The 24125-nt window shown below is 47.9% G+C and overlaps 1 protein-coding gene across 8 annotated transcripts in view; it reads left to right on the plus strand.

Annotated features, from left to right (window-relative positions):
- The window catches only part of COL27A1 (collagen type XXVII alpha 1 chain), a 156648-nt gene that overhangs the window by 11940 nt on the left and 120583 nt on the right, over nt 1–24125 (plus strand). For all 8 annotated transcript variants that reach the window (XR_009552080.1, XR_009552081.1, XR_009552079.1 and 5 more), the window contains exons 3-5: nt 2261–3957; nt 14106–14159; nt 18724–18777. Coding sequence is in view for 5 of the 8 variants with exons in the window: in XM_060199997.1 (XP_060055980.1) it covers nt 2261–3957; nt 14106–14159; nt 18724–18777 (1805 nt within the window). In the remaining 3 variants the exon portion in view is untranslated. The remainder of the gene's footprint in view (nt 1–2260; nt 3958–14105; nt 14160–18723; nt 18778–24125) is intronic.

The following is a 24125-nucleotide window of genomic DNA, read 5'->3' on the forward strand; positions in this document are numbered from 1 at the left end:
GAGAAATGGAGAGAAGGAAGGGAAGACAGAGAGGAGGAGAGAAAGATAGACACCTGCAGACCTGCTTCACCGCCTGTGAAGCGACTCCCCTGCAGGTGGGGAGCCGGGGTTAGAACTGGGATGCTTATGCCGGTCCTTGTGCTTGGTGCCACCTGCGCTTAGCCCGCTGCACTACAGCCCGACTCCCATAAACACTATTTCTTAATATTTATTTATTTATTCCCTTTTTTGTTGCCCTTGTTTTCTTATTGTTGTAGTTATTATTGTTGTTATTGATATTATCGTTGTTGGATAGGACAGAGAGAAATGGAGAATGGAAGGGAAGACAGAGAGGAGGAAAGATAGACACCTGCAGACCTGCTTCACCACCTGTGAAGCGACTCCCCAGCAGGTGGGGAGCCGGGAGCTTGAACCGGGATCTTTATGCCAGTCCTTGTGCTTTGCGCTATCTGCGCTTAACCCGCTGCACTACCTGCGCTTAACCCGCTGCCCTACCACCCAACTCCCAGTAGACATTATTTCATTATGAACTTTATACTGACTTACTGTAGACTATTGTGTACTTTTGCTTTCAGGTATATATTTTGCCCTAATTTGTGGATACATGTGAACATATGCTCTATCTCACGGGACCTGGTCTATATCTAGGTTTTAGGATTTTGTTAGGAAATAAACCATCTGGAATGGAATGAGAGAATCCTATGAAGGGAAAGGTCTCACCTGAGTAATGAGGCTGAAAGGTTGACATTCCATGCCTGATGTCTCTGGACACAGTCTGAAGTGAAGCATGCTGAGATGGTACTCGTTGCATTGATTAGGTTGGGATTGGCAGATGTAATATCATTTGGTATGAATTGAGAGAAGCATGCAGGAAAGTGCGCCCTATTCTAGAGGTTAGGACTGGGGAAATATAGGCTTTATAGAGGAAATGGGAGGCTCCTGCTGTCTTAAGGCTTAAGAAGGCAATAGATAGTTGTTGCTATAATCATATTATTATGCAGTTGGATTAACTTTAAAATATCCCTTTGTTAGGATTTGCTATATCATACACAACATCACCATAATTTATGTTCTTTGACATTATTTGTATATAGCTGTGTCACCGGTTGCTTCTGCTCTCCCTGGTCTAAGCTTTTAAGAGAATCAACATATGGAAGACTAAGCCTATGATCTGTGCATTAAAAAGTTTGAGACATACAATCAATTATTTCCCTCTCATATTGATTAGTGGTTTATATTACTACAAATTAATAGGAGTGTACATAAACACCATTCCCACCACCAAAAGACTGTGTCCCATTCCCATCCTCTACCCTCCCCACCCCCCCCACCCCCACCCTGTGAATCCGAACATCCATCCTCACCCTCAACCCAGGGTTTTTGCTTTGGTGCCCTACTCCAAGGAAGCCTTTTTTTTTTTTTTTTTTTTTTTTTGCTTTGGCAAGCCCCATGATGTAATTACTGGGTGGATATGACCTGGCAAGATGGCTAGATGGACAAGCACTATACTAGAGGATAGAGGTTTCTAGGATGCCTTGATGATGTCCCCTGCCTCTCTCCAAACAATCACTGGAGGAGGGCAGTCACTGGGAACATCCTCTCCTTTCTGAGCAGATAGATGTTTCCCCAGCTGCTCTGGCCAGAGGGAATCCTATGGGTGGGAAGGAGACTGTGTAGGTTCATAAAAATCTCTCTGGGCATACTTACCAGGCTCCACTGTGTCAAGCCTCCTGTCACCCAAATCCCTCACTTAAGAGATTGCTTGCTGGAGTAAGTAGCTTTCAAGAGAAAGGAAACAAGTCAGATTGGGAAACCTTAGCACTAGCGACTGATGGGTATCAGATTTTTTTTATCGATAGCCATCATTTGAGAATGATTGTTTTGTGCCATTTTCAAGAGTATTAGCTCCTTTAATCCTCGAAACATCCTTCTGACATTGACACAACCATTACTCCATTAACCAGGTGGGAACATAACATTCACTCAAGGTATGAAAGTCTCAGGACAAGTTAGTGACTGAGAAGGGACTTGAACACACCAAATTTGGCTCCAATGGCTGCTTTTATCCATGATGTGCAAGGAAGGTCATGTAGCCAGACAAAAGTTTGGCTCCAGATTTGCATTCTCAGCCACAACTGTGGGGCAACATTATTTCTTTGAAGGAACAAATAACTGTGAGGACCAAGCTTCCCTCACCACCTATGCAATGGAGGGGCCTGGGTCCAGAACAGGCCCTGACTTTGCTCTTTCCCCTCTCCAGATGTGGACATCCTCCAGAATCTGGGGCTTAACTGGACAAAGGCCATGGCAGGTGGCCGGAACCCCATGCCCTCAGGAGTCATTCCATTCCAATCGGGCTTCATCTTTACACAGCGGACCCGGCTCCAGGCCTCGACGGCAGCTATCATTCCTGCTGCCCTGGGTACAGAGCTGGCGCTGGTGCTGAGTCTCTGTTCCCACCGGGTAAACCATGCTTTCCTCTTTGCTGTCTGGAGCCGGAAGCACAAGCTGCAGCTGGGTCTGCAGCTCCTCCCTGGCAAGATGGTGGTCCACTTGGGGCCCCGGCGCTCCGTGGCCTTTGACCTTGATGTGCACAATGGGCGTTGGCACCACCTGGCCCTCGAGCTCCGGGGCCAGACGGTCACCTTGGTGACAGCCTGTGGGCAGGACCGGGTGTCTGTCTCATTGCCTTTCCATAGGGACTCAGCACTGGACCCCCAGGGTTCCTTCCTCTTTGGGAAGATGAGCCCCCACGCCGTCCAGTTTGAGGGTGCCCTGTGTCAGTTCAGCATCTACCCTGTGATGCAGGTCACACACAATTACTGCACCCACCTGAGAAAGCAGTGTGTGCAGGCTGACACCTATCGGCCACAGCTGGGGCCCTTTCTACCCCGAGACTTTAGCTCACCCTTCACCTTGCAGACCCGCCTTGCCCTGCGAGGCCTGGAGAACCTGACCACTGCCTCACCAGCCCTGCTCTCACAGCCAGTGGGCAGGGGGTCTAGGGTGACTATGGAGACTGCCATGCCCACCCAGTCCCTGAGGACCAGGGTTGCAGGCCCTCGCCAGCGTGTCACAGAAGAAGAGCCAGCCTGGACCCTACAGCCACCTGCTAAGCCATCATCCAAGAAAGTGCTTCCTCCTGGCTCCCCACAACCTGTACAGCCAGTGCAGAAAATTACAACCTACCAAGTCCCCAAAAGTCACCCAGTTAGGCACTTAACCCCTTCTCCTTCTATTGCTTCCCTCAAAAGCCCCCACAACACCCAAAAGGCAGCTCCACTCACCAGAAAGCCAGTGCCCCCCACTTCCCTCCTCTCAGTTCCTGACAAAGCCCCCCACCACACAGTGAAACCCATCCAAAAGAACCCTATAATGTCCAGACCCCCACCTCCCAGTGCTGGGTCCCTACCTTCCATAGTAGGTGTCTCTAAAAAGCTGCCCCCCACAGTGGTCCAGACTGAAGCTAAGATGCACAGCCAGGCCCGTGAAGTGGTCCTCTCACATCCCAGCACACACAGACTCCCCTCACCCACGGCCTCACCTCCATCACTTGCCCTCAGTTCTGCACCAACTAGGACCATTCGACTGTCAGCCTTAGTGATGCCCAAGACCTCAACAGTCCCCATCCTTGCTCCCGGTTCAGCCCCTACCAGAAGCAAGAAACTCCCAGCATTGGAAGCCACAAAGAAAGTCAGATCCAAGAACAGCTCTCAGAAGCCTACCCCACCTAGGCCTGGAAAGGCAGCCAAAGATTTGCCTGTGAACCATCTGATCACGGATCCCAACCCCAGGCGGCCCCAGACCACCCCAGCCCTGATGTTGGCCCCAGCACGATTCCTGTCCTCCAGCCCCCGACCCACGAGCAGTGGCTATTTCTTCTTCCACTTGGTGGAACCAACGCCATTCCCACTGCTGCTAGGACCTCCAGGGGCCAAGGGAGACTGTGGCTTGCCGGTAAGATGGAGTTGGGGAGTTGGTCTGCATGTTGCTTGAAGTCAAAGTGCTTAGATTGCACAGGGGCAGTTGGGTGGGGTGATGGCTGCTTGTAAAGGCAGTGGGAAATCACTAGCCTAAACCAGGACTTGAACTTGGGTCCCCTGCTCCTCACCTGTGTTCATGACTATACTTCTTGCTCCGGATTCATGACCGGCTAGGCTGGACCCAACAGCCACTTTCCAGGGAAAGTGCACTCATCCTGGCGTTTGGTTGTCCCAGGCCAGTCTTTGGCTGATCCAGCTGTAAAGGTCACATAACTTCAGGAAATCATTAACTGCTTGGTCCTAGCCTCCTGTGCCCCAGAGTTTGTCTGAAAGTTTCAGATAATGGTTGCACATGGGTAATCTTGCATGTGTTTTCTTTGATACATGCAGCATTGTTTAACATTATTAGATCCTAACACTTAAAAAATATTAGAGGATTCTTATAAAGACTTAGGGGGGGCAGGTGTTGGTGCACCTGGTTGAGGACACATGTTACAATGTGCAAAGACCCAGGTTCAAATCCCTGGTTTCCACATGCAGGGGGACAGCTTTGCAAGTGGTGAAGCATGGTTGCAGGTGTCCCTCTGTCTCTCTCCCTCTCTATCTCCCCCCTCTCAATTTCTTTCTATCTAATAAATGAATACATAAATAAAATATGTAAAAAAAAATAAAAAGACTCGGTGACCAGCTTCTCTGGGAAGGTGGAGAGATTCAGGGACTCAGGCTGCAACCACATCACAGCTGCCCAGTCAGCATATATATATTTTTTTTGTTGCTGGGGCTTCACTGCTCCAGGTCGACTTCTTCAGATACAAAGAGAGAAACAGAGGAGGCTGGGTAGTGATGCACCCTTCAGAGCACAAGTTAGCCGTGTGAGGACCCGGTTTTAAATCCCTGTCCCTACCTACCTACCTACCTACCTACCGACCTACCTACCTACCGACCTATCTACCTACAGGGAGGAAGCTTCCCGAGTGGTAGAGCAGTGCCACGGGTGCCTCTCCTTCTCCCCCTGCCTTCCCCTCTCTCTCCTCCCCACCCTCTCTGTCTCTTACCTCTGTAACAAAAAAGAAAGAAAAGAAAAGAAAAGAAAGAAAAAAAGAAATAGAAGAAAATTAAGTAAAAAATGGTTGGAGGAACAGTGAAATTGTGCAGGCACTGAGCCCCAGCAATAGTCTTGGTCAGAGAGAAAAAGAGAGACAGAGAAAGAGACGCTGAAAGAGAGAAGGAAAGATAACTGCAGCACTGAAGCTTCCAGTGAAGGCCAAGCTCAAACCTGGATTGCACACGTGGCAAAGCAATCACCCTCCCAGGTGAGTTATCTCACCAGCCCAGGCTTGCCCAGTTGGGACATACTGACTTCTACCTGTTTTGGTCCCTTTGGCTCTCTCTCAGTTGGACTGTCAAAGCAGCCCTTTGCCCTGTATACCTGCCTGCCTCTCTACCCACTTTATTTGCAGAGCCTGGTAGAGGATTTTAGGTCATGGAGGGTCAGGATAGACCCAAGTAGTCAAGGAAGGGACAAAGAACATTCCACAGCAGCAGAGATTCTCAGGGTCGATGCCTCCAGTTGGCCTGGAACTGTCTCCAAGGGTTACAATCTTTTTGCAGCTGGAGGCCAGTTCCTTGGGATGGGGGTGATGAGCTGGGGCTCTGGAAGTCTGGAGCCATTGCTCTCATGTCCTGCCTAGGAGGTGGCCACCCTGTGCTTTCCTCCTTCCAAACCAGGTCTCCCACCAAGCTCTATGTTTGAGGTTAGACTCCCTCCAATGTGGAGACAGTGGCAAATTCTGGGAATTCCTGGGTCCTACAAACACTCTTAATGACTTTTAATAATCATTAGGAATAATATTTACACAGCCTGTCTCCAAGGGGACTGAGAGCCCATTTTTATTGTAACCATATTGTGGAACTTATGGAAATTGTATGCATTATTTTGCAGTTATGTCAACGTTCTGCTCCAGTCCCATGTGCTGAAATTGGCAGGGTGGAGAGTGGGGAGCTGAGCAGAGGAAGAGGAAGGATCCCTTTCAACCTTGTGCACTACCTAGCTTGATGTAGCTGCCAGATGCCTCCAACCCTAGCAGCTCAGTTTCACAAGCTTCATGGACTCTTTGGACCATGAGGTCCAAAGGTGGTGGTGAACTGTCTCCCTCTGATAGGTGGTGAGGATCTGTGTCTACATCCCAGCCAGATGGCAAACCCCAAGTGGAAAAGATCAGCTCTGCAGCCCAGAGTTGTATGTGGGGTACAGAAAAGACAGCTCTGTCCAGGCTGAAGAGCCAGAGCTGGAGCAGAGCTTTAGGCTGTAGAATCTGTCTTTGGGTCTGTTGTATGTATTTCCTATGGGGTTTAGTGATGTGGCAGAACATGAGATGAGGCCTCCTGCCTAATGCTTCCTTGAACTTGGCCTTGGCTTAGTGTACAGATACTAGGGGATCATTTGGTTCTGTCCTTGTTGTTGGCAAGTGAGGAGCCTGAAGATTACCCAGAGAGGGCCAGGATGTGCACAAGGCCACACAGTATGCAAGAGGCAGAGTGGGGGCTTACACTGTGGTCCCAGACTCTGAGATCATCCAACTCCATGGAGTGTCCACTCTGAGACTCTACAACTCAGGGCTGGGAGATTAGAAACTTTAGAAATGTGACAGACCCTGTCCTTGGCCTCTGAGGAAGAACTCAGCACCTGAGGAATGTTTTTCATACCCGTCAGGTTTACAGTCTACTTCCACAAAACTCTACCTGCTCTTCCAATCTGAATGGCTATCATTGCCAGGTTGTATCCTGTCTCAAGCCTCACTTAGAACACTGTCCCCTAATCCCATCTTTCCATTCAGGTTGGAGGCTAACCTCACTAAGCTTTTAGAAGTTTTGTCCACCTTGCTGTATGGCAAGTAGCAGACTGACCATTTCTGTTTCACCAGATATCAGAATTATTGACTCAAGCTCACATTTTGTGAGCTCGTGAGCTGGTCTCTCTGCCCCCTCCCCCCAGACTCTACACACATGCAGAATCTAAGCCTGGAAGAGCATAAGGTTAGATCACAGAGGCTCAGTGTTTAATGTCTCAAGATCTGGGTTCAAATCCTGGCTCTACCCCTTAGTTTGTGTGTGTCTCTGTGTATGTGTGTGTGGCCTTGACCCACTCCAGTTTCAGTTTCTGCAGAACACAGATAATAATAGCTCTCGCCTTCTGTGGGGAGGCAATTTGGGTTCCTTTCCAGGCCTCCTTGGAGAACTAGCTTGGCTGACTTACTTGGGGGAATGTCTCTCTTCTCTCTGGAATCCTGTCTCTCCTTTGTGAGATGCTGAGGGGAGAGCTTCCTCTCAGAAGTGACTTTGGACCCTCTCAGAGCCTTAGAGGGATGCAGCAGCAGTACTCAGCCTGTGCTGTGTGGTTTGGGAATGGGCATGATGCCTAGATCTGGGCCTGCCTGGGGCTGTAGCCATAGAGCTCTGGAGCCCTGTAAGAGTCCCAGGGGTGGGGGTTGGGGGTGGGGAGGAGTATGGAAAAAGTGAGCTTATCCCCTGGTGAGTTGGGGCGGGGAGGTTGTGGCTGCACAGAAGCCACACAGAAGCCCCACGCCTGGGTAGAAGCGAGTGAAGGCCTTGTTTATTCACAACCAGGGCCCTGGCATTTGCGTGCCAGCATCACCTCAGGCCTGGCCCCCAGCAGATGCTCTATGACTATCTGAAATGAATGAAGGAATTTGATTCTTGGGGAAAAAAAAAAGTGTCTGACTCTCAGGCCAGGCACCCTGAAGTTACACAGATCTTAGCACTAGTGTACTGAGCTGAGTGTGGCCTGGATTTGAACTGATCCCTCATTTGTCCATCCTTTCATTCATTTTTTTTCTTTTTAAAATTGTAATTAATTTATTTATTCATTAATTTTGTAGATAGGCAGTGAGAAGACAAAGAGGCAGAGAGAGAAAGAGTGGTGGGGGCCAGGCATGAACTTGAACCTGGGCCATTCCTTCACTCCCCCAATAAATGCGGTTTCAGTGCCTTATAGGTGCCAACTATGACCTGTGGCTAATTGCTTATTCTTTCTAAGCCTCAGTACCTGCCTCTATAAGATGGTCATGTGGGACTACCCACCTTCCTAGGGTTGTTGTGTGGATTGAAAAGAGAAGCACAAAGCACCCATCACTGGAACCTTGGTCCCAGGGGATGTTGTGGCTGATGATTAGTGTGGTTCCGGTTGAGGAGTTGCTGCACACAGCCTAGCATTTGCCTGGAGAGAGTTTTTCTGGTGGAAAAGTAACTAACAGGGGCCTGTTTGGCTGATGTGAGAATCCACATGGATAAGCCCTGCTTGACAGATGTGAGATAAATGTGAAAGGAAGGGGCTCAGGGTCGTGAATCTCCCACTTCATCTACCTCTGTACCATGACTTCATTCAGCATTTCTTGATTTACTCCTCCCCCCACCATCCCAGGAGCCCCATCCAAAGCCCAATCTTCTCTATTTTTTATTTTATTTATTTTTAAATTTTTTATATTTATTTTACCTTTTCTTGCCCTTGTTGTTTTTTATTGTTGTTGTAGTTATTGTTGTTATTATTTATGTCACTGTTAGATAGGGCAGAGAGAAATGGAGAGAGGAGGGAAAGACAGAGGGGGAGAGAAAGACAGACACCTGCAGACCTGCTTCACCACCTGTGAAGCGACTCTCCTGCAGGTGGGGAGCCGGAGGCTCTAACCAGGATCTTTACTCTGGTCCTTGCGCTTTGCACTACCTGCGCTAAACCTGCTGCGCTACCGCCCAACTCCCGCCCAAACTCTAGCCTCTGCACTGCTGGAAGTTAGAATTTGGGGCAAAACCCTGAGTACTTCACTGTTTCCATGAGTGTCATTTGGAATCCAGAATCATGGAGGGTCATTCTCCTTTGCCTTCAGTATATTGGATGCCAGTCTCTGCAGCAGCAAAATAGTTTAAGTGCTTAGCTGTAACTAAGCAAGTGAGCAGAGTGATGGAACAGATTTTAGAGACAGAGAAGACAGAGAGTAAAAAAGACTATAGGATTGAACCTTATTTCAACCTTGGCAAAGCAGCACACTACCCAGTGAGCTTTTTTACTGGCAATAAAGGAACTATCAAAACCAGTAAGAAAAGGCTAAACTGTAGTGTGCCCAATTGAGCATGTGTGTTACCATACTCAAGGACTAAGGTTTGAGCCCCAGGTCACCATCTGCTGGGGGTTGGGGTGGGACACTTCATAAGTGGTGAAGCAGTGTTGTACATGTCTTTTCCTCTCCCTCTCAATTTCTCTCTGTCTTATGAAGTAAAATTAAAACAAGCAAACATGCAAAAAACAGTAGGGGCTGGTTGAGCACATGGTGGCCACCAGAAAGTCCAGGGAAAAGAGGGATCTCTGAAACAGCATGGCAGGGAGAGAAATGCCCCCTCCCCATTCCTTCTACTCTACAGTTCCTTGCTGATAAACCCCCACTAGCTAAACACAGCCAGAAGCAGAGAGTAAGGAGAGAAATCAGTTTCCCAGGAGCTAGAATAGATCTAGGATGAAGTGGAGAATCACCCACATACACAGACTATCTTGGAAGATGGGCACCACACCCATTTTACATCTAGGCAAACTGAGACCTGGAGGCACCAGCTAATGCAATAACTTGCCCAAGATCTCACCGGGGAGTGCAGTCTCAGAAGGCCTTCCCTTAGGACAGACTTTGGGGGTGTTTCTACATCCTGTGGGCTCTTGGAAATGCTGATAACAGGGAGGTCCTTTGAGAGCCCCTGTCCCTCCGCTTGTTTTCAGGCACTGAGCAGAGGCCCAATGAAAGGTCTGTGAAACCTAAGCCCAGGTCTGTGAAACCTCTCCCTGCTGGCTGCCCAGGGCCATGCCAGCCAGAACTGACTTCTTCCCACAAGGTTTGGCAGGCTGACCCTTGCAGCTGGACATAAGAGTGGACTTGTTCTGTGAATAGCGTTCCCCTAGGTCTAGCTGTAGGAGGCCAGGACCCTTGGGGGAAGCCCAGAATGAGAGTTGCTTGGTTGTTTCCATGGCTCCATTTACATGAGCCCAGGCCCCAGCTGCTTCCCTGTAACAAGCCTTGACCCCTCCCTTTTAAGTCCCCCTCCACCAGCCCGGGTCCTCTCAGAGGCCCTGTTGTTTGCAGTGTAGAGTGGAAAATCCCACCCTGACCTCATGAATCATCTTGGAGTCACCCGCTCAGGCTACAGGCCCTGGAAAGAAACAGCAGAGTTTTTTCCACTGCATGGAGCACCATGCAGGGTCTTGGAACAGGGGCCTGGTGGCAGTGGGCACCCACTAACAAAGTGAGTACTGAGAATGGAAGGGCCTAAGCCTGCAGCTGGACAGTGAGGCGGCCCAGGTCAGCTGAATGGAGGGGTGCTGGGCTTGAGCTGTCATGCCAAAGAGTTAGGCTGTGGACTGACATCACCCAGTTGGGCCCTGGGTCATAAATGGCACTTCAGGTCTGCTGTGCAGATGTGGTGGATGAAGTCACACTCCATCCTGGATGCCCCCATTTCTTGGGCAGAAGACACGCCAAGAGGGAGTGTCTAGTACTCCACTGTAGCAGCTCTCTTAGGGTCCTGAGGGAGCTGCACCCCACAGAGAATGCCTCTCCCTGGATCCCTGCATGAGCCCTTCAGCCACCTGGGCCTTGATCTTCTGTGAGGCAGACATTCACTCTCACCTTTTTCCTCCCACCAGAGAACCCAGAGGGAAAACTGTCACACACACACACACACACACACACACACACACACACACACACACACACACATACACGCACACACACACACACACACACATACACGCACACACACACACACACACACACACACCCGTCACCAGCTCAGGAAACACCAGTGTCAGAAGTTTCCAGGATGTTCGTGTCACAAACACCCATTAGAGGGAAGGGGCTTGCCCAAGTCTGCACACCTAGCCAGAAGACAGCTGGCCAGCACTGAATATGGGAGCTGCCCAAAATAGGAGGACAAGTTACGTGCCCCTGGGTGGAATCTAGGCTCTACCTATTAGCTGTGTGACCTCAGGATAATCACTGGGCCTCTCCAGGCCACTCACTCTCTTTAGTTTCTCATCTGGAAATGGCCTGGCAATGATAATAGTACATACGGTAATGGTTAACCTTGGCCTCCTACATTTCCCTCTAATTCTGGGTCACCTGGAAGGACAGGGCCAAGGAGGGTTTTCTAAGAAGGGAAATCGTTGGCTCTCCACAAAAACAGATGCCCAGGAGGGTGGCTTACATTTGAGTTGGGGAGCTTCCAGCAACTTGTTTAACAGAAACAACAGCTGACTTTGTGAGCATTAGCAGAGTGCCAGTCTCCAGGCTTAGCACTTTTTATAGGTTATCTGCCACCTACGTGTACTACCCTCATTTCACAGTTAAAGAGGGAAAGCTTAGAGGCTATAAGTAACTGGCCTTAAACCACACAGCTAGTAAAGGGGTGTTCCCAGAATGTACCCAGACTCCCAGTCTTACACCACGCATGATTGCTCTTTGGGGAGCAGGGAGCTGGCTAACCCCCAACTCTAAACCTTCAGAACAGCCCCTGAGTCCTGCATAGATGAGGAACCATCGCCAACTTGGCCAGAGGTCCCCAGAGGCTCCAAGGTAGCTGGACTTGCTGGAGTCACCCTCCTTCCACCCAGGTCTCTGTGACCCTGAGGCCTCAGTGTCTGTATCTGGCTGTCTGGATCTCTCTTTTGGTTTTTATTCATGGACCAGCAAGCACATGGTGTTCACAGACCAGAACTGTGAGCAGAGGCTGCTCAGCGTGAGATCTGGATTAATTACCAGCCAAGCCGGACTGGGTTTTCAACACTGATTTTAACTCTGGGCAGGAAACTTGGACTCTGATTGAGGGTTATTTGAAACAAATGAATTCCCCAGGCCTCATACATCCTGAAGCCTGGCTTCTTTTGAAGGCTTTCAATTTTTCATATCAGGCCACTCAGGTCATCCTTCTTGACTGATCTGGGGAAGCTGCTGGACCCTTTGCAAGGGGGAGCAGAGGATGTTTAGGCTGGAAAGGCTTGTACAAGTAGCAGGTCTCAATCACTGTTAGATCAAACCAGGAAATGAGCAAAGATTAGCCCACTGCTTGGTAAGTTTTTAGGCTGCTTCTCTTCCTGTGTGAAGGGATAAGTGAGCCCAGCCAGTGTCTTCTTGAATGCTTGAGTGTAGGGTAAACCTTCTCTGTTGTGGGAAATGGGGAGCCATTAGAGGTCACTGACCAGGGAAGTGCCTGGGGAAGTCCTGTGTGAAGGAGGACTGGAGAGGGGCTAGGGGCTGTTGTGGCTTTTAGGGGAACTGGGATGAAGGCCAGACCAGGTTATAACCTCTGGAATAAACACGTTTGAATGATGGTTATATAAGAGGAGTAACCCAGCAATGTTACCAGTTCTGGATTACTGCAGTAGAGCAAGTGCCATGATTGAGCAAGTCACACAAGTTTTCTGGTGGACATAAAAGTTATGTTTCTGTTAGGCTAGTCTATTAAGTGTATAACAACAGCATTCTGTATAAAAAAATGTACATGCCTTCTTTAAAAAATACTTTATCCCTAACAGTTTTTTTTTTTTAATGAAGTGATCACATGCTGTGGGAAAAATGGCAATGATAGACTAGTTTGATTTGAGTTGTACAAACTTTCAATTTGAAAAAAAAAGTGCAATATCTGCAAAGTGTCATGACATGAAACTCAGTGAAATTAGGTATGCCTATGTACCAGCTGCTGTATTAGACATTCCCCATCTCTCACTTGATCTTTGTGGCAATCCTATGAAGAAGGTGCTACTGTACCCATTGTATATTATTGTCTACTTTGGTATCTTTGTGGGACTTCATCTCTTTGGGATGAGTTTTTAAAATAGAAAGAGAGAAATCAGGTTGGGGAGATAGCATGATGTTTATGCAAAAGACTCATGCCTGAGGTTTGGCATTCCCAGGTTCAATCCCCAGCACCACCATAAGCCAGAGTGGAGCAGTGCTTTGGTATGTGTTCCCCACACCATTTCTTTCCTTCTATAACTCTCATTAAAGTAAATAATTTCTTTAAAAAAGAATTTCCTACCCTCTGCATTTAAAACACAAAAGAACAAGGAAAGAGAGAAGAGAGACACTGGAAGAGGGACAGACACCATAGTATCAAAGCTTGCTCCAATGTGGTGGAGGTCAGGTTTGAACCAAGATTGCTCCCCTGGCAAAGCAGGTGCACTATCCAGGTGAGCTATTTTTTTAACCAGCCCCACTATTCACATTTTAAAGACATACACTGGGTAAGAAGGTTGCCTAATGCCAGATAGTTCAGTAGTAGCACTAGGATTTGAACCCACTGTCTACTAGAAAAGCATTGGTTTTCACCATTTTTGCAACACTATCTTTCTGGTGTCAAAATGTGTGGCATATGGCCTGAGACAAGTTCCTTCTCTGCAGAGACTCTGACCTGGCTTTGCAATCTCTAGCTGCTTTTTTGTGTCAAAACATTTGGCTGACCCTGAGGAGGGAGAGCTGACTCATACCCCATTACTTCCTTTGAGGAGATCATGTTATAGTGGGAGAGACAGATACTAGAAGACAATTCTGTAAATAATACAGTGGCTTTCTGAAGTAGTTGGAAAGAGGATTTTGGCCCAACTTGGTGGGGGTGGGGGGAGTGTGCATCTCCTAAAGGAGGTGGCCCTGAGTTAAGTTGGCTAGGTAATAAAAGGTAATAGCATCTTCCTGGAGGATGCACAATGGTTCTGCATAATTCTCACACCTGAGATTCTGAGACCTGTGGTTCAATCCCAGTATCACCATAAGCCAGAGGTGAGCACTGTTCTAGTCTCTCTCTCTCTCTCTCCTTCCCTCCTTTTCTCTCTTACTCCCCCTGTCTATGTATCTTGCTCATTATAAAATAGTAGTTTCCAACACTGAGAAATAGCAGCTGTAGAACTTTAAAATGGACAGAGAGTGAGATTCTCCAGGGAGGATCTCAATGAACCCCTTCATCTCAGCTATGAGGTTTCCATTGAAGAACTCTGGACAGGTTTGTTAGATCACTATGTGAAAACATTCTCTACTGTCACATGGTACTCATGCTATCTTCCTGATTTCCTTTCAGGGTCCCCCCGGTCTTCCTGGACTCCCTGGACCCCCTGGAGCACGGGGACCTCGGGTAAGTGACTCCATGCTGCCTTTTGAAGTTCTTGCTGGCTCTGTGGCCTCTTTCCCATTACCCCTGAAGTCACACCAACTGTGTGTGTCCTCAGGCTGTTGCCTGTTCCTCTCTGACGCCGGTTGTCCATTTTGTGCAACAAGGTTGACTTGGGGCCCTGAGAAGCACTGCCTGGACAGACTGGGATCAACAACAACCTTTTTTTTTAATTGGGGAATTAATGTTTTACATTCAACAGTAAGTACAATGGTTTGTACATGCATAACATTCCCCAGTTTCCCATATAACAACACAACCCCCACTAGGTCCTCTGAATCCTTCTTGGACCTATATTTTTTCCACCCACCCACCCCAGAGTGTTTTGCTTTGATGGATACACCAATTCAATTCAAAAAAAGGTTGTTGCGTTGGCGTATAGCAACAACCTTTTTCTAAGTCTTGGTTATGGTTATCTGTTCTGTGGGGATCTAGGCAGCCTAGGTGGGAAGGAGTTTCTCCAGAGTACCCCCCGAGCTGTGGGTTTTGGCACTTGTCCCAGCAAGAAAGCTGGCTTGGAAGAATATGACCTTTGTCTACACCATCCTTCCTTCCCATCTCATTGCAGTGAGAATGTTAAACAGTTATGCCAGGGGTAGGATACCCAGAGGTAGGAGTATGGCTAGGCAGGAATGTGGAGACTAATGAGAGCTAGTCAGAAACTTGGAGTCAAAAACAACTCACTATGTGCTGCACTGGGCCTGTCATGTGTGCTTCCTTATTTGATGCCTTCTCTAGCACCTCCATGGCACTTCTCATTGTAAGGATGCTGAATATCTAGGAAGTGACAGAGTCAGTATTAGTACCCATGCTCTTGTTGTATGTGGGAACCCTTGAGGGTTTACTGAAGGGAAATCTGCCCCCTCCCTAAAAGAACTTCATACCCCACCCCCACACCAGTGTCCAGGCTAAATCAGCCCCTCTTACCCTGGAGTCTGGCAAGGTCTTGGTGGAGATAACTTCCCAGAGCATATATTTTTAAATTTTTTATTTGTTATGAATAGTTTGTTACAAGATTGTAAGATTACAATGTATAGCTCCACAACACATCTACCACCAAAGTTCTGTATCCCCAGCAGGGCATATTTTTAACTCTGAGTCCATTGGGTGGTTCTGTTGATGAAAAAACTTGAGCCCTGGTTGCCTCCAGATCTGGCCTTGTGCTCTCTGAGCCTGAGACTCTGGAATCTGCTGTCTGAAGTGACATTTCCTTCTGGCCTTGATGTCTCTAGAGAGCACATGCCTCAAACTGAGGACCTGAGAGTTATTGTGGACACTACTGGTCATAAGACTGGGACTTTGCAGGCTGGTTTTTGCAAATATATATATATTGGATAAAGACAGAAAGGGGAGGGGAGGGAGAAGGAGAGAAAGACACCTGTAGCACTGCTTCACCACTTGTGAAGCTTCCCCCATGCAAGTGGGGACTGGGAGCTTGAACCTGGGTTGTTGCACATGTGCACTCAACTAGGTGTGCCACTACCCAGCCCTTCTGATTTGAGGCCCAGAGAATCTGTGTCCCCAAACTCCTGCTAAGCTCTCTAGCCCATACATCTTGGCTCCAGTTGTCCCCTCCAGGTGACAAGAGCTCCTATCTGAATTCCTTCTCCATCTGTGACTCAGATCAAGTGTCTCCTGATTTTCTGATGTCACCTCTTTTTTAAGTCTCCTGCAGTTCATCTGCTGCTCTGGATGGCACAGATCACTTTCTAAAACCTTACACATGTGCACCATTGATCTGTTTGCTGAGCTGCATTTAGGTAACTCCGTTTTGTCTTTCCTGCCATCCTGAGAAATAGCTTCCAATATGATTCCCATTCTCTAGATGAGAAAACTGGGGCTCGGGAAGATTAGGTCACTTTGATAAGGTCAGACATAGAGTAGATGCCAGAGATGCAACTGAACAAGGGCAGTCTGTCTCCAGACTCCGTGGTTAATCATCTTCTGTGCTCATTTTCCTGCCTTTGTGCTGAGCTCCTCAGAGCCAGAGAAAGACTGTGTTTACTTCTCTCTCTTATGTGATGTCCAACAGAGTGTTCTGCTTGGAGCAAAGGCTGAGCTAACTTACTGAAAAGATATAGCCAGCCTCCTAGAAGCTATGTGATCTCAGGCAAGTCCCTTCTCTTTTCTGGACTTTAGTTTTACCATCTGGGAGCATGGTGAGGCATTTCTAAGGCCCTCCCAACTCTGGAATTCCATGAGTGAGTAAATGACTCTCCTGACTTCCCTCCCAGACTGTCTTTGTAGCACCCCCCCCCCAATATTAGACTAGAAATTCCATAGATCATAAAATTCCTACGATAATAGAAGACTGGGATTAAACTCTCACAGCTCCTCCATGCACAGATGGCAGTTCTAGGGCACAAGGAAGGACAGTGAGCTCACCTAAAGAACAGTAACATGCCCCTTTCCACTTCTGCAACCCCCTCAACCCATGGAGGGATGTTGGGGAATCCCTCACTTACTATCCAAGCTGCAGCATTTATAGAAGCAGTCTGCTTGGCTTCAGGTCAACTATGTGTTTCTCTGTAAGGCAGTGGCTGAACAGGGTTGAGGGAGTGGGGGTGGGGCAACAGGAACCCCCACCTACACCAGCTGCTGATGAAGTATTGTGCCCACCATTTTGTGGGGTAGTTGGGGGCATGATTAGGAAGAAATGGCCACTTTGATCTCACACAGCCCATGCTTGGTTTGGGGGTGGCTGCATGTCTGGGGCCCCTCCCCTAAACTCTTCTGCTTAGTCTCTGCCCAACTCAGGTTGAACTCCAGCCTAGACCACAGTACCTTCAACTGGGTGAATAGCAGGCCTTCTAGACTCTTTGGATACTATTAGGCCCAGTCATTCACTAGACAGATGGGGAGACTGAGGCAGGTTGGACCATGAGGTGTGGGAGGCTCAGACCTGACCAGGTTACACTTCCAGGTGCATCCACACCAGTAGAGTGTTTGGTGGAATGTTGGGAGGTGGATCACATGTAACAAGGTTTTAAATCCTGCAGGCTGAGTGAGCTCTGGATGCTGTTCCTTCCTGATGTGCTTGGAGAAGGGGAGGGTCCAGCTAAGGCATAGAGGAAGAGGGAGGTACCTTGGTTGGAATGTGACAGGCTGCAGCTGGAAAGCTGGCTGCAGAGGGAGAGGAAGGAAGCAGATTTACACACAGCAAGTCACTGAGTCAGGAGGGGCCAGGGACAAGGATGATGTGTATAGGGGCTGGTGTGAGGGCCTACACTGGATCTCTTGAGGTGCCTCTTCTCTCTCCAACATCCAAGATTGTTCCTACTGCACAGAGACCCACCAGGACCCCCTAGCTCTCAGGGGCCTCATGATATGATTGGACTATGAGATTGGACCCCAGAGTCCTTGCTGGAGAAAGTGGACATGATAGGCCTCAGCTGTTGTGGGGAACTTGGATATGGCATGGGAAAATCCAGTGCAATGAATAAAGCCTGAATGTGAAGCCAATAGGTCTGGGTCTCAGACCTCACTTAGCCAGTACTCTGCTGTATGGCCTTGGCCAAAAGTCTTAGATTCTTTGGGCCCCATATTCCCAGGTGTTCCATGGAGTCTAGATCTGTAAGCTCATAGTTTATAGGAATAAAAGGCTCTCACTACATGCTTTGGCCACAGGAGAGATGGATGTGCTTTTGTTCAGAAGCATAGTGCTTTCTTAGAGGTTCCCAGGAGCAGAAGTTATAGAAGGTTCCCTGAAGAAGATGGTATTTGAGTCAGGCCTTGAACAGTGGGCTAGATTTCAGCTGGAGTAGGTGGGTGGGAATAGCATGCCATGTGAGGGAAATAGCATGGGCAAAGGTGATGAGGGGAGGAAGTACCAGGTGTCCTTTTACTGGAACAGGTGATGGAGAGAAGCAAGTACCTATGCACACTCTGAGCCCCAGGAAGGGCTGATGGGGCCAGGCAGAGGGAGTGTGGAATGGGGGTAAAATTCAGGGACTTCAGGGCATGTGATTTTAGTTGGTTTAGTTTTTGTTGTGGTGGATTTTTATTTGTTTGTTTGTTTTATTTTTCTTGTTACTGCTGAGACTTCATTGTTCCAAGTCTCCTTCTTCATGTAGATATGGGGGTATGGGGAGGGGGCCAGAAATCACAATACCAAACCTTCCTCCAGTGTGATGGAAGCTGGGCTTGAACCTAGGTCACCTGTATGATAAAGCAGGCATATCTTGTAAGCCCTCAAGCTTGTGCTTTGAAGTCCCCTTTCTGGGCTTGAAGTCCAGCTCTGCCCCACAGCAGCTGGGTATAGCTGAGGTACTGTAAACCTCTGTGAATGCCAGCTTCCTCATCTTCAGAATAGAAGCAATGGAAGCACCAACCTGTGAGTTAATAGGGTGAGATGGGATGGTGCAAGGGAAGTGCTTAGATGAGGGTGCTTTCTGAGAGGCTTCTCTGGTTATCTGCCAAGACTTATAAGGGGGAGAAGATTCTGCAAGTAGAAGGGTGTGGCAGGCACTCCTGTAGGGAATGTAGTGATCCCTATTTTCCCTCACTTCTTTGTTTTTCCCCCCTTCAGGGTCTTCCTGGGCCTTATGGAAATCCAGGCCTCCCAGGACTTCCTGGAGCCAAAGTGAGTATTTGCTGTGGGGTTTGGGGTGGGACCATGGATGGATGGGGTGACAGTGCTTTCCAGGGACTCCTAGTGGGATGGCCTTAGGTCACTGTGGAGGAGTAACCACCAGGCCACAGGCCCTCCTCCACTCCAACCTAGGACCTCACCCATGTCCAACATGGGAGTTAGGAGCTTAGCATCCGGTTTGGAGGAAAAGGGCAACTAGAACCTAGAGATCTAAAGGGAATGGGAAGAAGGTTGTTTGCAGTTAAATAGGGGAGGCCTTGAATGTCTGACTAGGATGTGAGGTTTTCTAGGGTAGAGGTGGTGCATGCCCAATTCTGAGGTGTGTGTGTGTGTGTGTGTGTGTGTGTGTGTGTGTGTGTGTGTAGACTGAGTTTAAGAACCATCTCTGGATGCCTAATGCATGATGGGCTGGGGCTGCTGGGTAATGATCAGGAAGGTCACAGAGGCAGCAAGACCTGTTCCTGTAGTTCAGGCAGAAAGAGAGGTGGAAGCGCAGACTTTTGTTTTGCAGAGGACTTGGGACGCCCAGGCCATCGTGTAATTCAAGTTGCTGAGGGCTTGAAGCTGTTTTAAATTGCCAGGCTTTGTCAGGAACATGCCCTTCTGGGTCAGCTCTGCGATGACCTGGTTCTTCTTGCTCCCTCCCTTTCCCATACTGAACCCCTGTCCCTGGGACAGCAGATGCCCCATTGCATCCTCCCCTTATTTCCTGCTAACCCCACATCACAGTCCTCAGCCCTGGATCCAGAAGGGCCCCGGTCTGGCATGCAGCCCATTCTATCTGGCCAAGGGATGAGCTGAGGCAGGAGGAGGTCACTCAGCCTCTTCTGCTCATATGCATGAGGAAAGTGTCCTGTATTTTAGATAAGCCCTCCTTCTGCCCATGAAACTTGACCCTGTGGACACAGAGCTTCATGGACAGGACTCTATTTGCCTCTGTGTTTGACTGAGGAGGCTGTGGATTCCAGAAAGTACACCAGAATGGAAAATTGTTTTTCCCATTAGCACTTGCATAAAAGGAAATGTTATGTCCTTTGCCCAGAAATGTGGCCCTGAGGTCAGGGGTGAGTGGAGGTAAAGACACCCAATTGGGTGGGAGGCCCTAGTCTGCAGGGCTTGATCTGTGAGCCACAAGTAGGGGCTCCCTGGATGTAATTGCCACAAGTAGGGGCTCCCTGGATGTAATTGCTGGCTTCACTAGTAGTGGATCTTCACAAACAGGTGTCACTCTGGGAAATGCATCATCAAATTTACCAGGTTCCCTTGGGACCTCGAGGGATGATAATGCTGGCCTCCCCCATGATCCTGTACTGGCACCCTCTCTTCTGCATGATGTTGGCTTTGACAGCCACCTCTGAGACTATCCACTCATTTTCCTCCAGACAGCAAGCATTTATCAAGGACCTCCTATGCAGCTCGGTGTCAGCACTAAGAATCCACTGCTCCTGGCAACCATTTTTTCATTTTCTTTCTTTCTTTCTTTCTTTCTTTCTTTCTTTCTTTCTTTCTTTCTTTCTTTCTGTTTTGTTTAATAGGACAGAGAAAAATTGAGAGGGGTGGAGTATATATAGAGGGAAAGAGAATGACAGACACCTGCAGACTTGCTTTACCACTTGTAAACTCTTTTCAGGTTGGGGAGCCAGGACTCGAACCTGGGTTCTTGCACGTCGTAATGTATGCTCTTAACCGGGTGCACTACTGCCCAGTCCCGCAAAAGACTTTCATGCCTGAGGCTCCAAAGTCCCAGGTTTAATTCTCAGCACCATCATAAGCCAGAGCAAAGCAGTGCTATTATAACAATAATAGTAATAATAGAATAAAACAAAACAAACAACAAAACCAATCAGAAACCATGGTTGCTCCCTGTGGTTGTCATGAGGAGTGATGGAGTTGTAGTGCTGACCCATGGCAAGGCATAATAGGGAAGGGTCAGATGTCAGTATGTGCAAAACACTTGGCTAACCATGAGGCACAGGCAGGCGCAGTTCCTGGCTCTGTGGCAACAAACTCATCACACTGTTACTATACATTTCTCTTCATGGAAGGGTCTTCCTAAGAGTACTTACAGACCCCACATAATGGGAATTGCTGTTATCTGAGAAGTGAAAGGTGCCTTTCTCCCAAGCCGAGGCTGAACCAAGGTTTGATGCACAGCTGGTGCCTCAGTACTGGGACAAGTAGAAGCCTTTGGAGGGCAGCAGGACTGAGAGGCAGCTGTGAGCCTGCTGCACCTTATCCAGAGAGCAGCTGGGAGACTTGTAAAGATATTCAGCAGAGGCATGATGATCACATAAGTTTTTCTTTTTTAAAAAAATACTTTTTTAAATATTTATTTTATTTATTTATTCCCTTTTGTTGCACTTGTTGTTTTATTGTTGTAGTAGTAGTTGTTGTTATTGGTGTCATTGTTGGATAGGACAGAGAGAAATGGAAAGAGGAGGGGAAGACAGAGAGGGGGAAAGAAAGACGGACACCTGTAGACCTGCTTCACTGCCTGCGAAGTGACTCCCCTGCAGGTGGGGCCTGGGAGCTCGAACCGAGCTCCTTACACCGGTCCATTAACGCTTTGTGCCACGTGTGCTTAATCCGCTGCTCTACTGCCCGACTCCCCCTTACAAGTTTTTCAAAGGTCTCTTGGACAGTCTAAAGGGCCAGGTCTGGCTAGTGATCATTAGGCTGATGAGTGGCACTTGGAGAGACCTGGAACTGCCTTTAAGGGATGTTGATGCTGGAGCATGGTGAGGTTGGTTGGGACACAGATGTGTAGATGAGGAGCCCTCAGCTTAAGCCAGGTGGAGATCCACCTGTGCAGGGGAATGAGCTAGTGCTCCCTGTGCTAGGTTATGGGGCATCTAGCTCCAGCCACCCGTTTTATGTTTGTGATGAGCTACCCATGATTCCCTAGGGTATTGCAGAAGTATGGGTGCCAAGAAGGAACATTCTCAGCCACCCAGGTAGATGCTGGAAAGTTGGTAGGAATTGGGAGGAGACAGCCTTCCAGGGGTCTTAAGTGTTGGCCCCAGTCTGCATTTTTACCTTCCTCTGAAGACTGAAGGCATATATGGAAAAGTCTAGAGAGTATCAAGAAGAGCATAAGCTACTGGCAGTGGCCCTGCCCAGTGATAAACACAGAGCACAATTTGAGCAGCCTCTGAGCCATGGACTGGCCACAAGCTTAAGATAGTTGGCAGGGCAGACATTATTACTTTCCATTTGAAGATGAAGAAACTGAGGTCAATCTATTATGATTTCACCCTCACTTCCCTAGGCAGATGACCTCACCAGTGTGTCTTGGAACCTCTCCTCCCCAGAGCCCTATCCAACTAGGGGAATATAGAAATAAACTGGGGGTATGAATTGACCTGCCAACACCCATGTCCAGTGGAAAGGCAATTACAGAAGCCAGAACTCCTACCTTCTGCACCCCAAAGATAATTTTGATCCATACTTCCAATGGGGGGGAAATGATAGGGGAAAGATGACCAGAGGGCTCTGAACTCCAACTCCATCAGGAATCAGAAAGAGAGGAGGAAAAAGGGGGAGACATTTGGATGTAGTAATAGGTGTATGTGTAACTTGAAAAAGAAGAGAAGATGGGACCTTGAAAAATGGGCAAACATATACAAATATAGACAGACAGTTGTAGAAATAATAGTTAACCCATATCTGAAATCTTGGGAAAATTGCTGTTGCTTACTCTAATGGTGGGAATAGGTGTGGAGTTGTACCCCGTTATCTTATAATTTTGTAAATCAATATTAAATCGCTAAAAAATAAATTTAAAAAAAGAAACTGAGGTCAAAAGGGGCTCAGTGTTATGTTTCTAATAAGTGGCAGAGACAGCAATAAGTGCTATTCTGCCTGGATCGAGTTCATGCTTATAGGCACAAGGCAGTGCAGCTTCGCAGATACCTGACTTTCCTCAGGGTTAAGCCCATACATAAAGTAATACATATGTATGTTCTCCTTTTGTCTCTATCTTTTTCTCTCTCACTGTCTCTTTCTCTCTCTTATTAACAATTCCCTTTTAGAAAGATCGAAACAGTTCATGCTACTGCTAACATTAGAGAATACTTTTTAATATTTATTTATTTATTCCCTTTTGTTGACCTTGTTGTTTTATTGTTGTAGTTATTATTGTTGTCGTCGTTGTTGGGTAGGACAGAGAGAAATGGAGAGAGGAGGGGAAGACAGAGAGGGGGAGAGAAAGATAGACACCTGCAGACCTGCTTCACCGCCTGTGAAGCAATTCCCCTGCAGGTGGGGAGCCGGGGGCTCAAACCAGAAATGTTAGGCCAGTCCTTAAGCTTTGCGCCACCTGCACTTAGCCCGTTGCGCTACAGCCCAACTCCCTAGAGAATACTATTTATTTATTTATTTATTTATTTATTTATTTATAAGAAAGAAGACATTAACAAAACTGTAGGATAGGAGGGGTACAACTCCACACAATTCCCAACACCCAGTCTCAATATCCCACCCCCTCCCCTGATAGCTTTCCCATTCTTTATCCCTCTGGGAGTATGGACCCAGGGTCGTTGTGGGTTGCAGAAGTTGGAAGGGCTGGCTTCTGTAATTGCTTCCCTGCTGAACATGGGCGTTGACTGGTCAGTCCATACTCCCAGTCTGCTTCTCTCTTTCCCTAGTAGGGTGGGTCTCTGGGGAAGCAGAGCTCCAGGACATTGATGGGGTCGTTTGTCCAAGGAAGTCTGGTCAGCATCATGCTGGCTTCTGGAACCTGGTTGCTGAAAAGAGAGTTAACATACAAAGCCAAACAAATTGTTAAACAATCATGGACCTAAAGGCTGGAATAGTGCAGATGAAGTGTTGGGGAGTACTCACTGTAGACTATTGTGTACTTCTTTCAGGTATATATTTTTCCCTGGTTTATGGACACGTGTGAACATATGCTCTATCTCAGGGGACCTGGACTATATCTAGGTTTGGGGACTTTATTAGGAAGTGGACCACCTGGAATGGAATTAGAGAATACTATAAAAGGAAAGGTATCGCCTGAGTGATGAAGCTGAAGGGCTGTCGTTCCATACCTGAAGTCTCCGGACACAGTCTGAAGTGAAGCATGCTGGGGTGGCACTCATTGCGTTGATTAGGTTGCGATCGGCGGATGCAATATTATTTGATATGAATTGAGAGAAGCATGCAGGAAAGTGGGCCCCACCCTAAGGTTCCAGGACTGGGGGAAATATAGGCTCTATAGTGGAAATGTGAGGTTCCTGCTGTCTTAGGGTTCAAGAAGACAATGGATAGTTATTATCATCACATTATTTGGTAATTGGGTTAACTTTGAAAAGTCCCTTTGTTAGGGTTTGCTGTATAAT

This window comes from Erinaceus europaeus, chromosome 10, assembly GCF_950295315.1.
Source record: "Erinaceus europaeus chromosome 10, mEriEur2.1, whole genome shotgun sequence".
NCBI lineage: Eukaryota > Metazoa > Chordata > Mammalia > Eulipotyphla > Erinaceidae > Erinaceus > Erinaceus europaeus.